At 38.1% G+C, this 14,996-nt stretch overlaps 1 protein-coding gene and 1 long non-coding RNA gene across 6 annotated transcripts in view; both read right to left on the reverse strand.

The window, feature by feature from the left end:
• The window catches only part of lamb2l (laminin, beta 2-like), a 68,230-nt gene that overhangs the window by 26,165 nt on the left and 27,069 nt on the right, over nucleotides 1-14,996 (reverse strand). For all 5 annotated transcript variants that reach the window (XM_014967215.2, XM_088006917.1, XM_014967216.2 and 2 more), the window contains 7 exons: nucleotides 14,554-14,689; nucleotides 14,334-14,407; nucleotides 13,654-13,842; nucleotides 13,096-13,159; nucleotides 12,151-12,353; nucleotides 10,597-10,717; nucleotides 9,250-9,438 (listed from right to left, as the gene is read on the reverse strand). In XM_014967215.2, the coding sequence (XP_014822701.2) occupies nucleotides 9,250-9,438; nucleotides 10,597-10,717; nucleotides 12,151-12,353; nucleotides 13,096-13,159; nucleotides 13,654-13,842; nucleotides 14,334-14,407; nucleotides 14,554-14,689 (976 nt within the window). The remainder of the gene's footprint in view (nucleotides 1-9,249; nucleotides 9,439-10,596; nucleotides 10,718-12,150; nucleotides 12,354-13,095; nucleotides 13,160-13,653; nucleotides 13,843-14,333; nucleotides 14,408-14,553; nucleotides 14,690-14,996) is intronic.
• Nucleotides 4,248-5,782, reverse strand: LOC148158259 (uncharacterized). Its single transcript, XR_015763717.1, has 2 exons — nucleotides 5,025-5,782; nucleotides 4,248-4,787 (listed from the first exon to the last, which is right to left on the reverse strand). It is a non-coding gene; the product is annotated as an uncharacterized LOC148158259 (long non-coding RNA).

Below are 14,996 nucleotides of genomic sequence, written 5' to 3' on the forward strand. Positions count from 1 at the left end.
CCCTCCTGTTGTCCTCGGGTCAAAATGACCCGCCACTGTGTTAAACCCCCCCCCAAAATCCCCTAAATGTAATTTTTTTAACTTGAGATTTTAAGACTTTTCCTAGATTGGCCCAGACAATAGAAAAAGTTCAGTGTTGCTTTTATTCTCATTTCCATGTAAGCTGTACAAAAAAAGGTACAAAGATGGTCTTCAGGTCAAAATGACGCGTGAGGCAAATGGAGTTGAAATCAAGGTCACAGAGTTATTTACAAACCACAAAATGTTACAAAGTTTTAGTTGTGTCTCAGATCAATCAGTAGCAGAAGTAAGCAGAGAGTGGAAGGCCAATTTTCCGAGCCACAATGCCAGTCAAACTCTTTCACACCTACTCAAGACTGATACGATTTGATGACCGTGAATCAAGACCAGCAAGACGTATGACAGACAAACTTGCAGCCATAAGAGAGGTATGGGACAAGTGGGTGGAGCGGTTGCCCTACCTCTACAATCCAGAGCCTGATGTAACAGTGGATGAGCAACTGGTTCCATTTAGAGGTAATCTGTTTTCATATTTGTAATAAAAGTGATTTTCACTATTGATTTCTTTGACTGTTTTCTGTGACACTGATACTAATCACTGATGCTAATGTCTTTTGTCCAAAGGTTGTTGTCCTTTCCGGCAGTATATGCCCAGCAAGCCAGCAAAATATGGGATCAAGTCATGGGTGGCTTCCGAATCAAGCTATGCTTGGAAAATGCAAGTCTATACTGGGAAGTCAACCAGTGGATGCCCAGAGAAGAACCAGGGGTTGCGAGTTGTGCTTGATGTGACAGAGGGACTGAGGGGTCACAATGTGACATGTGACAATTTCTTCAACTCTTATGAACTCAGACAGCAGCTCCTGAAGAGGAAGATCACCATGGTTGGTACAGTTCGAAAGAACAAGCCTGAGCTCCCACCTGCACTGCTAGGGTCAAAGGAGAGAGAGGTCTTCTCCTCAAAGTTTGCCTTCACACCCACCACCACTCTAGTTTCCTACCTCCCAAAGAAAAACAAGAATGTAGTTCTTCTGAGCACACTGCACAAAGACGGCGACATTAGTGACCGTGAGGACAGGAAGCCAATCATCATCCTGGAATAAAACCGAAACAAAGGAGGTGTGGACAACCTAGATAAGGTGATTGGAGCATATAGCTGCAGAAGAATGACTGCCCGTTGGCCCCTGGTCATCTTCCACAACATCATTGATGTGTCCTCCTACAATGCCTTTGTGATTTGGATAGAGATCAACCCAACCTGGATGTCTCATAAGCACAACAAGAGGAGGGTGTTCCTGGAGCAGCTAGGAAAGGCACTTGTAACTCCACTCATTGAAAGAAGGAAGCATGTCCCCCGCACAAAAGCCTCAGCAGCAGTTGTGAAAGCTATTCAGAGTGCAGCAGCTCCTGATCAACCTGAGGATCCATCTACCACAGCCACTTCCCCAGCTAAGCCAAGTAAGAGGAAGAGATGTCAGTTCTGCCCTCAGACTGTAAAACATATACTGTGTGCTGCAGGTGTAAGAAATATATCTGCAAAGACTGTGCACTTGCATACTGCCCTACATGTGCCAATTAGTTGAATGGGTTATGTTATTTTTCATATTTTTGTATTGTACATCCTCTTGTTCACTGGAGAAAAGTAAAATAAAATTAGTCACTGTGATGAATAAAAATGCATTTGAAACTCATTTTGCACATTTTTTTTCTTAAGCTATAGAAATTCAAGTGGAGAAGGAAAAGTCAAGTATTCACACATTTTGTGGTGAGTGACAATATACAAGATAGAATTTGGTGTTTAAAATTCAATTAAGCTGCTTATATTGGGGGTTTAGTGAAGACGGGTCATTTTGACCCGGAGGATAAAGGGTGTATACAGAAAATGAGGACAACAGGTCAACAACGTGTCTGTGTTGAATTCTCAACTTCCAAAATAGCATCAGTTCATTGTGTAAGTCTTAACATGCATAAGTCTTAAAGTTGTCATAATGTGAATCATATATTAATTAATTTATATTCTATTATTTTCTAAATCTGTCCTGAATTGGTAAATTGCTCCCAAGTGAGTCCTGAGTTTCTCTAACAGGTCAGTGTATGAACCATTAGCTCAACCAACGATCAACCAGTTTTCTGAAACAGATTGGAGGTGCATCTTGTGAACCATCAGTTGGCAACAATATGCTCTATATAGTGTCTGAGAACTGATGAACAAGTATCTGGACAGAGTGAACAGCCAGAGAGAAGAAGAGGAGTGAGGCTGAGGAGGAAATAGTTGGGAGGAAAGCAGAAGAAGAGTCAGAAGAGGCTGAGGACATCTGCCAGTTTCCATCAGTCCAACATCAGGACATGGCTGAGACCCACAACATGATGCTGATGGAGGTCCTCCCACCCTACTGTTCATTCCTTAACCCCACTGAGGAAAAAAGATTCCTCAGTGGAGTTAAGGAACAAAGTGACTATGGAAATTAAAATGTAATGTAATTTCTACAGCACTGTACAGTTTTCCTTGAGGAGATTGTCCTGTGGCTCCTTTTCTACTTTTTTTGTTCTCTGCATTTCTGTCTTTTTCTTTCTGAATCACCATGGCATGGTCCATGAATAAATTATAGCAAAAGCGTAAATCAGTGTTTCTCAATCCTGGTCTTCAGCGTCACCCTGTCCTGCAGGTTTAGGTATTTCCCTTCTGCCACACACCTGAATTGTATCTCTGGATGATTAACAAGCTTCTGCAGTACTTGATTGTCATCCAATCATTTGAATCAGCTGTTCTGGAGTAGAGGCACATCTAAAACATGCAGAGCAGGGGGGCGCTGAGGACCAGGGTTGAGAAACACTGGCGTAAATGATCCTTTTGTAGTCTCTTCCCATAGAGCTTTGGAGTTGACGTCACAGGATATGACGTTTTCGTCGCTCGGCGCCATGTCTGGGGTCCACAGACCAAAACAAACTATTCAGAACACCGGTGTTTTCATTGTGTTACCAACCGCAGTAAAGTTGTTTTCAAGTTGGATACTGGATAAACCGAGCTCCACGGAGTAAGAGACGTTCAGCTCAAGGTTGATCCGATTTATGAACGCTAATTTCGGCCAGCTGTTCTTAAGTCTCTCCACAAGCGCTCGGAGTTTCACATTGCTGCTGTCAATTTCCGAACACTCCTGTGCATAAATGCTTTGTCTTGTGACCAACTGATACCAAAAAGTGGACATTCATGCTATTACACGAGGCACACTATCTTCTATTAAAATTTTAAGTCATATTCAATAATTTTAATATTAAATGTTTTCTTCAGTAGCTTCCAAATTGTGTCCCATTAACTCAATCTGCTTGAAATTGTTCTACTAGATTGTATAGATGAGGCACACTCACCTTTATTACATTTGAACACCTTTTATATATTTTTTAGCTATTTCTGCAGTCAAAATGTTTTATTTTTCTTAGCTTGTAGGTCATGTAACCTATTAACTCAAAATCTGTGTACAATTATTCTATTAAACTATAGATTAGGCATATTTTTATTCCATTTTGACCCCTTTTTTAACCAGAATTATATTAAAAAAAAAAAGAAAATTCATAAAATGTATTACCTCAGATGATCATCATTTGTTACCCGTAATGTTCAATTGCATAAAATTCTAGGCCAGGATCTATGTCATTACATGTTCACTTACCTGAAATATGTTAAATACAACAAATATTTATTAAAGTGTGGTCTATTTCATAAAATTTGTCACCTTTATTGTTTAATTACACATTAAATGTTTAAAGATGGGCTCTTTCATCTGGTTTGTGTCATGATGTGGCGGTGGACACAAATGCAGCAGGCAGTGGACTTACTTTATGTGGATGTAGAAACAAGGCTGATCTAACAATAAGAACTAAGGAACACAGAGCAAGAGAAACTAGAAGATCTAAACAAAGAAATAACCCAACTAGAATGACACAGAAAGATACAGACTCAGACATGGAACAATAACTGAACCTATGGTGATCAAATTAAGAAATAAACATTACTAGAAACCCTGCAGGGAGGCTGAAATAAGAAATAACTAGAAGGATAAAATAGAATAGTCATTAAAGAAGGCTTGACATGGACTCAGACAAACAAGGAAAAGCAATAATATTATTCTAACTACACTAAATACCATGAACCACTTAAGTGAATTGAAACACAAAGTTAATAAAATGAAAACCAAAACAAACCCAAAAACCCAGTGTCTTGACAGATGTCTGATTATATAATTGTTTACTTTAATCACATAAAATATTTATTTAAAAATATAATCTCATTACATGTATGTTTATTACCTGAATATTTAAATATCAAATTGTTACTTAAAATGTGATTCTTTTCTTCACGTTTACATGCAACTTGAAGTGCTTGAATCAAACGATTCATGAATGTTTAATACATTAAATTATTAAATGAGAGAACAGCCACTTCCAACTGTACACATATTTCAACACAAATGGTTCCTGTTCCTCTTCAGAGTCTGCAGCCTTGCTGAGCTCCTCTCCTGGGGTTCCTTCCTCCTCAGCCTCTCCAACTTGCTCCTCTTCTGTTGCCTCTGCTACTGTGTTTTCATTATTTATCTCTTCTGGGGTAAATAATGAAATCAGTCTCAGTAACCTGTTGATGGTTTTGCTGTATCGCCTCTTTAATTGACGCGCATGTCGGTCCGATGTTGTGGCGTTTACCTCGCAGTGACCCACATTCAGCACTGGAACCCAGTCAGGATTGAGCTCATCCATTTCATACGTCGGTTTGCCTTTAAGAGGACATATCAGAACACATCGCTATTAAAGCTGTAAATTTGATAACACTAGTAAAATAGTTTACTTCACAATAATGTAATAACCTCGATGTCCACTGACAAAACTCGGACTATGCTACATAAACAATATTAGCCCGAGCTAAACAACAGAAACTGAACGTAAGAACACTCGGACAAAATCATAGAACAACATTATGACACAAAACCAACAAAGCAAATTTAGACACTCACCAGAAAGGAAATGTCTGGAGGAAACTTGTAGGTATCTGGGGATTTTGGAGAACGTGATATCAAGACGTGTCACCGCTGATACCAGGACATTCGTCTTCTTTTCGTTAGCACCGATAGCTTAGCCTCCTCACGTTGTTTCCAAGCAGGATAATAGTGAAACCAAAGTCCGTCTTATATCCTTTTACCGTTTCAGTCGTGTGATCGGACATTACAGACAATAACGTAGCAAGTTCGTACTATAGCTAAATTATTTTAAGTAACTTGGATTGAAAAAATCTGCGAGACTGTTTTTTTTTTATACTGCGAGACTGTTGTCTATGGACCCCTAAGATGGCGCTGATACCCCTCCGACTAGAGCAGTGACGTCACGCTCCAAAGCTCTATGACTAATCAATTTGACTGTCTTATCTGTACATAGAGAAACTATAACTTATTATTTTGAGTCACTGATATGTTAACAGACAGAATTTTAAGAGCTGAACTAAGGATTTTGAAAGCAACCAAATGCTATTTTTCCTGTTTCTACAAATTGTTTTGAGAAATGCGCTTACTGTTTTGTAAATGCCAACAATGACTTGAGAAATGCACCAAAAGTGACTGAGAAAAACTAACCTAGCATAAATTGTCTCAGCTGTATCAATTTGTTTGCCTGTATGAAAAGTGTTCACATTTACAGCTTTGTTTCTGCTAGCTTGCAGGAAATGTAACTTACATAAATGGTTGAAGACAACCTATTGGCCTTCATGAGACTCAGATAAATGGTGAGTATCTATTTCATAAATTGCCTAAAACAGTTATATTTGTTTTTATTTATGTTTTTTGTTTGTGTATTTTGTCTGGTTCCAGACCAGAGGATCACACCTGTTGACAACAAAGGTTTAACTACTGAATTTTCAGTCAGAAATGATCACACCACCTGGTTGAAGTACCTGTGTCCATATGCAAGTCAACAAAGGTGAAACAAACATTTAAGCGAATAAGATGTTCATGTAGTGCAACTTTCTAACTTTTTCTTTGTTTGTTTTCCAGCAGAGAGGAAACACCCGATTGACAACATGTGAGTCTCAATTTCAACCTGTGACTGGGAAGACTACAACCATCCTGAGCAAAGTCTGATCTCAGCGACTTGTGACTCTCAACCCAGAACAAGAATCCTTTTATCACCATTTTTTCTTCTACAATATGTTATCTCTTATGTGGACACATACTGTTTTTTTTCGTTTTTGTTTTCCAGATCTCAGTAATACCGTGAGGAAACTGGACAGAAAATAGAATCAGTTCTTTTTTTAACTTGACTTTTTAAATAGAAATTGTTTCTTTAAGTGGATTACTCGTAATCTGTATTTTTGTTTAATTAGAAATTATTTTCTTTATAACTTTCTGTATAGAAATGCTTGACAAGTTACACTTCCTTGGTTGTTGTACTATAATTTGTATGGTAAAATTCTGGTAGGAACAGTGACCAGTAATTTAGCATAAGTTTTTTTTGGGGGGGAGGGTTTACAATAAAATGTCAATATATCATACAGTCTGGATGTGTTTTTCACTCATGTAGATATTATGCCTCAGTCAGCATGACCGTATTTACTACGGCAAAACCACATTTTATTTTTTTTAACATATTTTAGGAAGTACGGTATTTTACCGTATTTAAAAAATACGGTAAAATCCTGCATTTACAAAATACGGTAAAAAACTGGCAGCTGTGGTTGCCAGAATTTTACCGTATTTTAAAAATACGGTAAAATCCTGCATTTAGCAAATACGGTAAAAAACTGGCAGTTGTGGTTGCCAGAATTTTACCGTATTTTAAAAATACGGTAAAATCCTGCATTTAGCAAATACGGTAAAAAACTGGCAGCTGTGGTTGCCAGAATTTTACCGTATATTAAAAATACGGTAAAATCCTGCATTTACACAATACGGTAAAAAACTGGCAGCTGTGGTTGCCAGAATTTTACCGTATTTTAAAAATACGGTAAAATCCTGCATTTAGCAAATACGGTAAAAAACTGGCAGCTGTGGTTGCCAGAATTTTACCGTATATTAAAAATACGGTAAAATCCTGCATTTACAAAATACGGTAAAAAACTGGCAGCTGTGGTTGCCAGAATTTTACCGTATTTTGAAAATACGGTAAAATCCTGCATTTAGCAAATACGGTAAAAAACTGGCAGCTGTGGTTGCCAGAATTTTACCGTATTTTGAAAATACGGTAAAATCCTGCATTTACACAATACGGTAAAAAACTGGCAGCTGTGGTTGCCAGAATTTTACCGTATATTAAAAATACGGTAAAATCCTGCATTTACACAATACGGTAAAAAACTGGCAGCTGTGGTTGCCAGAATTTTACCGTATTTTAAAAATACGGTAAAATCCTGCATTTAGCAAATACGGTAAAAAACTGGCAGCTGTGGTTGCCAGAATTTTACCGTATTTTAAAAATACGGTAAAATCCTGCATTTACAGAATACGGTATAAAACTGGCAGCTTTGGTTGCCAGAATTTTACCGTATTTTAGAAATACGGTAAAAAACTGGCAGCTTTGGTTGCCAGAATTTTACCGTATTTTAGAAATACGGTAAAAAACTGGCAGTTTTGGTTGCCAGAATTTTACCGTATAAAGACGGTAAACTTCTGGCAACTCAGCTGCCAGTTTTTTACCGTAAAATGAGGCCGTTTTTTTTTACAGTGTAGGTTATCAAAAGCTCAGACAGTTTTCGAACCCCTTGTGAAAGTAGATCTTTTTGTATTTCTGAATCCTTGTCCTTGAAATATTTCTTTATCTTTGGAGTGGATCCTCCTTTGGAATGGAACGTCGCCAGTCTCTCTAAGCGATGTTCCAACCTAATTGCTTCCTGCCTTCTATTGGCTGGGAGAATGTTGTACTGAAATGGAAAATATTTTACTGCTCATGGGAAATGGACTAAGGATGTCATATACAATGTTTACACGGAAAAGATCAGAACCATTCTACAGGCAAAACTCATTTTATAGCAAATGCTAATCTTTTTTTCCTTATTTTGAAAACATAGATACTGATATTACTTCATTCTTTTTATTTGTGTTTATATTATCTATTTATTTTGCTGTGTTAGGGATGTTGTGGAGGGCTGCAGTTTTGAGGGAAGAACATTAAAAGTTTATTAATACCGTTGTAAGTGTTGAATACAGTGTTTGTTCAATAAAATGCGTTGATCAAAAAAGATTGAACTACAGTGTTAGTGTCTGTTAAGAAAATACATTTAGAATATGCTAGTTTTAAAACTTAACATGTCTTTATTGAAATAGCCTAATTATAGTTTTCAGATTAATAACTTATTCTGCCCTATTGACCTTTATTTTACCTGTAGTTACAGCAGATTGTTTGCCAAGATCTTTTTGAACTGCCCTTTGTCTGTGTGGGAAACAATCAGGCGAAGTTCCAGCTTTCACACTGATCTGTAAAAAGCCGTAAAACCAGGAGTCCAGGCCAGTAGAGGAGAAGCTCTGCTTCCAGTTTGTTATGACAAAGGGGACAAATCGCCTTTGATCTTGAAAACAAATTGCAGGGAGTTTTTAACTTTAGAGAGGGTCAGAGACAGCTCCTGGTTGGATGAGCAAAGATATGCCTTATTTGAATAAATTAAAAGACAAGAATACGCCTTTACTATAAAACTTTCTACACAACAGTAACAAATTAGATTTGCTCTTGCAATTCTCCAAAGACTTCTTTACTTTTCTTTCTTTCCTTCTTCTTTTCCATTTGTCTCAGGTAAATGAATGTATGTCTCTGTTGTTCTGCAGTTTCTGTTGTAATTTCATACATTGTCTTCTATTGGACTAAACTCTGTAATTCTGTGACGTCAACACTCATTGTTTTTTGTGTGGCTTCACTTCGGCCCGCCGGGAGAACCTGGGATCCGTGAGAAGATAGAGCCAGAGATTTTCCAAAATATATTATAACTTAAAATCTTCTTCAACATGTCCCAAACATAATTACATAGGGGTGCTGTGGTGGCACATGGGCAAAGCACAACATACGTATTGAGGCCATAGTCCTCGTGGTGGTCACAGTTTCGATTCCCAGCCTAGCAACATTTGCCGCATGTCTTCCCCTTCACTCATTACCCTCTTTCCTGTCGAACCACTTTCAAATAAAGGCCACTAGAGCCAACAAAACCATTTTTTTGGGGGGAAAAAAAAAACAAAAAAAAAACATTATTACATAAAAACACCTCACCAACACAGACACGAGGGTCCCGAATATCCCTGTTGGGGTCTTGGTAGTAGAATGGTTTGCACATCTCACAGTTGCGTCCCATTGTGTTGTGCAGACAGTTATCACAAACTCCACCGCTGGTGTTGCCCATCGCCAAATACACCGCCATGTCAAAGTGACACTGGTTTGTATGGCCGTTGCAGTTACATTCTGCAGAAAAAGGTTTAAAAAATCCAGGAAATTAATATTATGTAACATAAACAAAATAAATAAAATAAAGTCTAAAGAATTCTTAGATTTTTTTCTGACAAACCAACACAAAGTAGTAGTGATGCACCGAGTCGTTTTTTCCAAGGAGTTGAAAATGTAGAAATATATATATATATATATATATATAAAACCCGCCTATATACTTAAATGCCAAACACAGCATTTAAGTGCTGTGTTTGGCAAAAAACTAATCCTGCGCATCACTCTGAACACACCATCCCCATGTTGAAACATGGTGTTGGCAAAGTAACGCTGTGGGTATGGTTCTGGTCAGAGTTGATAAAGTGGATGGAGCTGCAAGACAGTCCTGGACAAAAACCTAAAACTCTCTGCACTTGCTCATTGATTGTAAAAGTCTAGAATTTAAAATTAAATTTGAAGCTCTGAAAAACTTTGCATGGTTTTGAGTCTTGGTACATTTGAGAATTTCTACTTAACCATGTAGAATGTTTTCAGCAGCTTAGCCAAAACGGCTTAAGTTTTTTCATTTCTTTCTTTGTGTGTTTATGCGTCATGTTTTAATGCTCTCATATGTTGCTTTGTTCATCTTTTTAAAGGATGAAGTATTTTTTGGAATCTCTGATCATATTTTTTCTTATAGCACAGTTATAATTTTCCTTTGTATGTTTGGTACCGTGCAAATAAGCTTGCTTAGCGTTTCAGCTGGAACATGACCCAAAAACATCCAGTCATAGTGCAACGTCGGGACCAAACTAAATTAAACAATTGCTTCTGGGTGCTCAGCTCTTTGCTCCACTATCAGGCTGATGAATACAAGGATCAAATTTAAAAAAAATTTCAAATAACATCAGATGTCAAGAAAGAGGAGAACTGAAGCTGTTTATTCTGTTTCTTCTTGTTTTGTATTCTGTTCCGTCAGCCTAAAATAAAGACACGTAGAACTTGGAAGACAAGATCACTCGTCCGTTTACACATTCTCCTGTTGGTTGTCTTAGAAAACAAGTATTTGCAGATCTGTTTTTGCCAGATGAAAGATTAATTGTATCGACTTAAAAAGCAGCTTCAGTCTTCGTTGAAAAACCTCATGATCAATAACATCTTATAAAGTTTGGCTGAGATTGTGCATGGATGGTCTACCTCTGCATGTGTGTGGGTCCTCTGTTTCCGCTGGTCTCCAAGGTGAGTCATTGTGGAAAACCTTGCAGCGCTCACAGTTCAGACCTTCAGTGTTATGCTTGCAAACACAGCGGCCATGGATCTAATGAATCAGAGTACAGAGAATTATGAGATAAAAATGCTACAACATCCTGGAAAAACAAGATCAAATGAGACCATTTCATTAAAAACTAGAATAGATATTAGATTTCTTTTGTTCCTCTTCTGGTTTCAGGTAACAAGACTATTTTTATTTTAATATTTGATTGTAAAAAAGATCATTGGTTGATTTTAAAGTTTAACTTCACAAAATCCATTAAGTGATTAATCTAATAATATTTACAATAAAATGCTGTAAGATGTCAGATAAAGACACTGGACTGTGTCTTTGTGGCTAAATACATGTAAATATAAAATACATTTTACTAAATTAGTGCGTGAATTCATAGGACATTATAGGTAAGCAGTGCGAACGCGTCCAAAAACAGTTGAGATCTCGACCAACATAACCCAACTAATGGGCAACCACTCAGGGCGGCATCTAAAAAAACAAAGGGTGTTCCAACATGACAATGATTTCAAACACACCAGAGCTGGCTTGGAATCAATAAACACATTAAGCTTCAAGTAAGCACTCACCTGCACATTGAAGAATGTAAAGACTATCCCTACAAGTCAGCTCTGAGTCCAGAAAGCAGTCAGTTTAAAACGAAACCTACCAATTATGCCATGAATAGTGATATAATCATACCAGAATAATGTCCAAAGCTTGTTGTCAGAGTTCATCTGTAACTTTCTCAGGCACATCTAACCAAGTATTAATAGGAATGTAGGTTTATATATGTGAGCTTATCAGTATAATATTGAAAAGATAAATCCATAACTGTGTGTTCCTTTGCTTAGCAGTTTGTATTATTTTCATTAATGCAGCTAGTCCTCCACCAGCTTGAACCTCTGCTTTTAAAACTGAAGTATGTAACTCCTCTGCCTTCTTCCAGGGCTCACTAGAAACAACCAATCAGAGCAAGGAGGAGGATCTTAGCGCCATCAGTCAACCCTCTGTGCAGCGCTGCTCAACCCTCTTATCCAATTCCTCCCTTTACTCTCTGCTCCACTACAGCTTCTTCCTGATAGCAGAGCCTGTCATAAATGCTTGCAGTTTTCCTGTACAGAAAGTCATTTTGCTGCCTTGAACACATTTAGCAACAAGTACATAAAGTTGACTGACAGAGCCAAGACCCGCCTCTTTGCTCTGATTGGATGTTTTTGGTTGGGAGTGGTGTATTTCTTCAGATGGTAATAGAAGTTCAGGCGGGGGGAGGAGGAGATCGATCTTTTCCCAGATCATCTGTCTCATAAATACTGTCAGGATATGGTAACAGTTTTAACAAATGTGTACGACATATATATATATGTTTTCTTTTTTTTTTTTTCCCCAAAAGTTACATACTGCAGCTTTAAGTCTACATTTGGGTGTTGGTCTCACTTCAACACACACAATGCAATCTGTGCTAGTGTATTAGTCTGTTAACCTACCATGCCAGTCTCATGGGTGTTTACCCCTGGCACTGGTGCGCACTCTGAAGCATGTCCGTAACAAAAGCAGCTTCCTCGGACCACCAACTCATTAATGGCATAGTAATATTTCTGCAGAACGTCCGAACGGCGGTCCAGCAGGTCGTCTCCCAGCGTGTTGAGCTTTGTGAAGTTGATGCGCAGGTTGGTGATACGCAAAAGTTCTGAAGAGAAAAAACCAGATCAAAATAGCCTTAATTAAGAGCTTTTTTAATTAAAAGAAGAAAATTACAGTGGAGACCTTAATAATCAAAACAAAGATTATCTGGAAGGAGGCCAATACTTTTCATGGTGATGTATGTTGATATGTAATAAAGAGTATTTTTCATGTCACTCATTGAAGTTTATTCAGTTAATATAATTCAATCGTAGGTGTGATACCTTTCTTTAACTCACTTTTCCTGTGTCTCCATATTAATATGCCTTAGGGGCCAACCTGTTAATGAGTTTGAGGTAAACAGCAGACTACTTGTCTAAGTTTACCTTAATGTGTTTTTTTGTTTTGTTTTGTTTTGTTTAAGAAAATGTAGTTGCAACATAAAGATAAACAGATGAAGTTGAGTCTCATTCTATATAATGCAGTTTGGCTGGTTAGATTATTTTTTTTATCAGCTTTCATCCTGCTGATTCATCAACCTTCATGATGATGGATGTTTTCTCTTGTTCCAACAAGTCTGTGGAATACAGGAAGCATGCTAATAGCAGGTGTTAATGAGGAATCTTCTTATCAGGAGGCAAAAACTATTTCACTGTCTGATCTGGGTTCTCCCCTAGCATGCAGCCTTAGTTTGCAAATGGCTTGTTCAAACAGGTTTTGTTAATGAATAAAAACTGACAAAAATGTCAAGGTGACATTATACACTGATGATGATGTTATTGTTACATACACATAAAGTCTTCACTGACCTTGAATCTCCAAGCTGTAGGGATCTTCTACTGGAATTGCTGGATCCAGCACTTTAAAAATGACCTTCATTACAGAATAAAATAGTTTAGGGAAAAAAAGTTGGAGAAAAGTATATTACAATTTAATTTTAGGCATTAAAAAAATAAATCAAAAGTTTGATTTGTGAAATTGAGACCCAAAATCTATCATTGTCAGAGGTGGGTGCTCATTACATTTACTCAGCTGCATTTATTTGAGTAACTTTTAGGGAAAAATGTACAGATTTTAATTTCTTTGCAAATGTAGATTAGTGGATAAAATTGATTTGTGGTCCGAGGTATTTATCAGTGTGCCCCGGTGTGGAGAAACTGAAGTGACAGGGGCTAAAGTGTTTTTCTGTCTATATGGTGGCAGCGTGTTGGTTCAACTGTTTTGTATTAGCTTGTTGGCTAGCTCCCCACATACAATTGTGATCCGTTTGTCCTGTAAAGGGCCTTAAGTCGTAATTTGCTTTATTTGAGTTTGTGTAATATTAGTAAAATAAATAATCTCTTAGAGTCCCAAATTTTCCAGTGTACCTCTCCATCTTTAGAGGGCTCGATATCAGAGTAGCGTTCTTCACAGATGACGTCGTTGATATGGTGCAAGCCATTGGCGGGGATGCCAGGGAAAGTCCTGGTACAGTTCTTGGCGAAGTAGCGGTAGGGGCGCCATGTGCGGCCAAAATCAGCTGATCGCTCTATGATCAAAGCTGCAGGGCGAAAAGTCTGGAGAGGTTCAACGAACACAGAAATTATTACAGCACAAGTCAAAGTCATCAGTGAGTTTTGTATGACAACAAATACAAATAGGAATTCAAAGTCATTTGTGTCAGGAGAGCAACTTGTCTAAGTGATTTAGCTAAAGCTTTTGCTTTATGGTAGATCTGCCAACAGATAGTGAGGTGTACAAAACAAACAGGCTTGAGTAAGTCTCCAGCAGATACAGTACACTCAGAGACAGAAAGGCAAAGGCAACTTTAGTTTGGGTTTAGACTCGGGGTCTCAAGCTGCATTCCTCAAGGGTTCGGTGTCCTGTAACTTTTAGATGTTTCTCTGCTTCAGTACACCTTCATTTTGCAGTCTTTAACCTCAGCCCTATGTAGTGGTTTGCTTTGATTACCATCATGAGTTTAACATAATGTTATTTAATTTCTTTTCACTTAGCTTTGGAAAGATAAAGGTACATTTCAAACTACATCAAATTACAAGGAACGTACCTTAAACTTCATGATTAGATGTGTGAAGTGGAATTCAGCCTCAAGGTTCAGTCTGATGCTGACGTCCTCCTTACCTGCGACAAACACACCAAGATGCGTCATGAACAAATGACAAATCCTTTAGTCTCAGCTGTTGATCCTGACACAGGTACCACGAGAAAACAGAGGCAACAAGCAAACTGATCATGCGTGTGTTCATCGTTGAAGGGTAAATACACACCATTGACAGATTTCCAAAAGTTCTCATTCCCATTGAGGTCTGTGAGGTAGATCACGTTTTCGATGCGGTGGCTGTTTCTGTGGTGGTAGGGATCATACGGCCGACGGGAGTCGCACTCGAAACACTTTTCTGGATCCTGATGAGGCAAACAACATATTCAGCATCAGAAGAAACCAGGGAACAGTTGGACTTGTGTCAAATGTTATGCACTTCTCATAACAACCCCAACCATGACAGCATATTTTCTTGACATTTGTATCTAGACTTGAATGAAAGCTGATTTGAGACGAGGATGCAGTATTGCTCTTGTGGGGTAAAAAGGGGATTCATTTGAGAAGAGGCCTTGAAGAGGGGCACAGATGGAGCAAACTGGGGCTAAACAGAGAAATAAGGGGAAGTTGGCACAGAGAACCGGTGGATTCCAGGGCAGCGTCTCTTAATTA

The sequence above is a fragment of the Poecilia mexicana genome, unplaced genomic scaffold, assembly GCF_051168715.1.
Source record: "Poecilia mexicana isolate PSO_F unplaced genomic scaffold, ASM5116871v1 scaffold_7, whole genome shotgun sequence".
In the NCBI taxonomy this organism is placed as follows: Eukaryota; Metazoa; Chordata; class Actinopteri; order Cyprinodontiformes; family Poeciliidae; genus Poecilia; species Poecilia mexicana.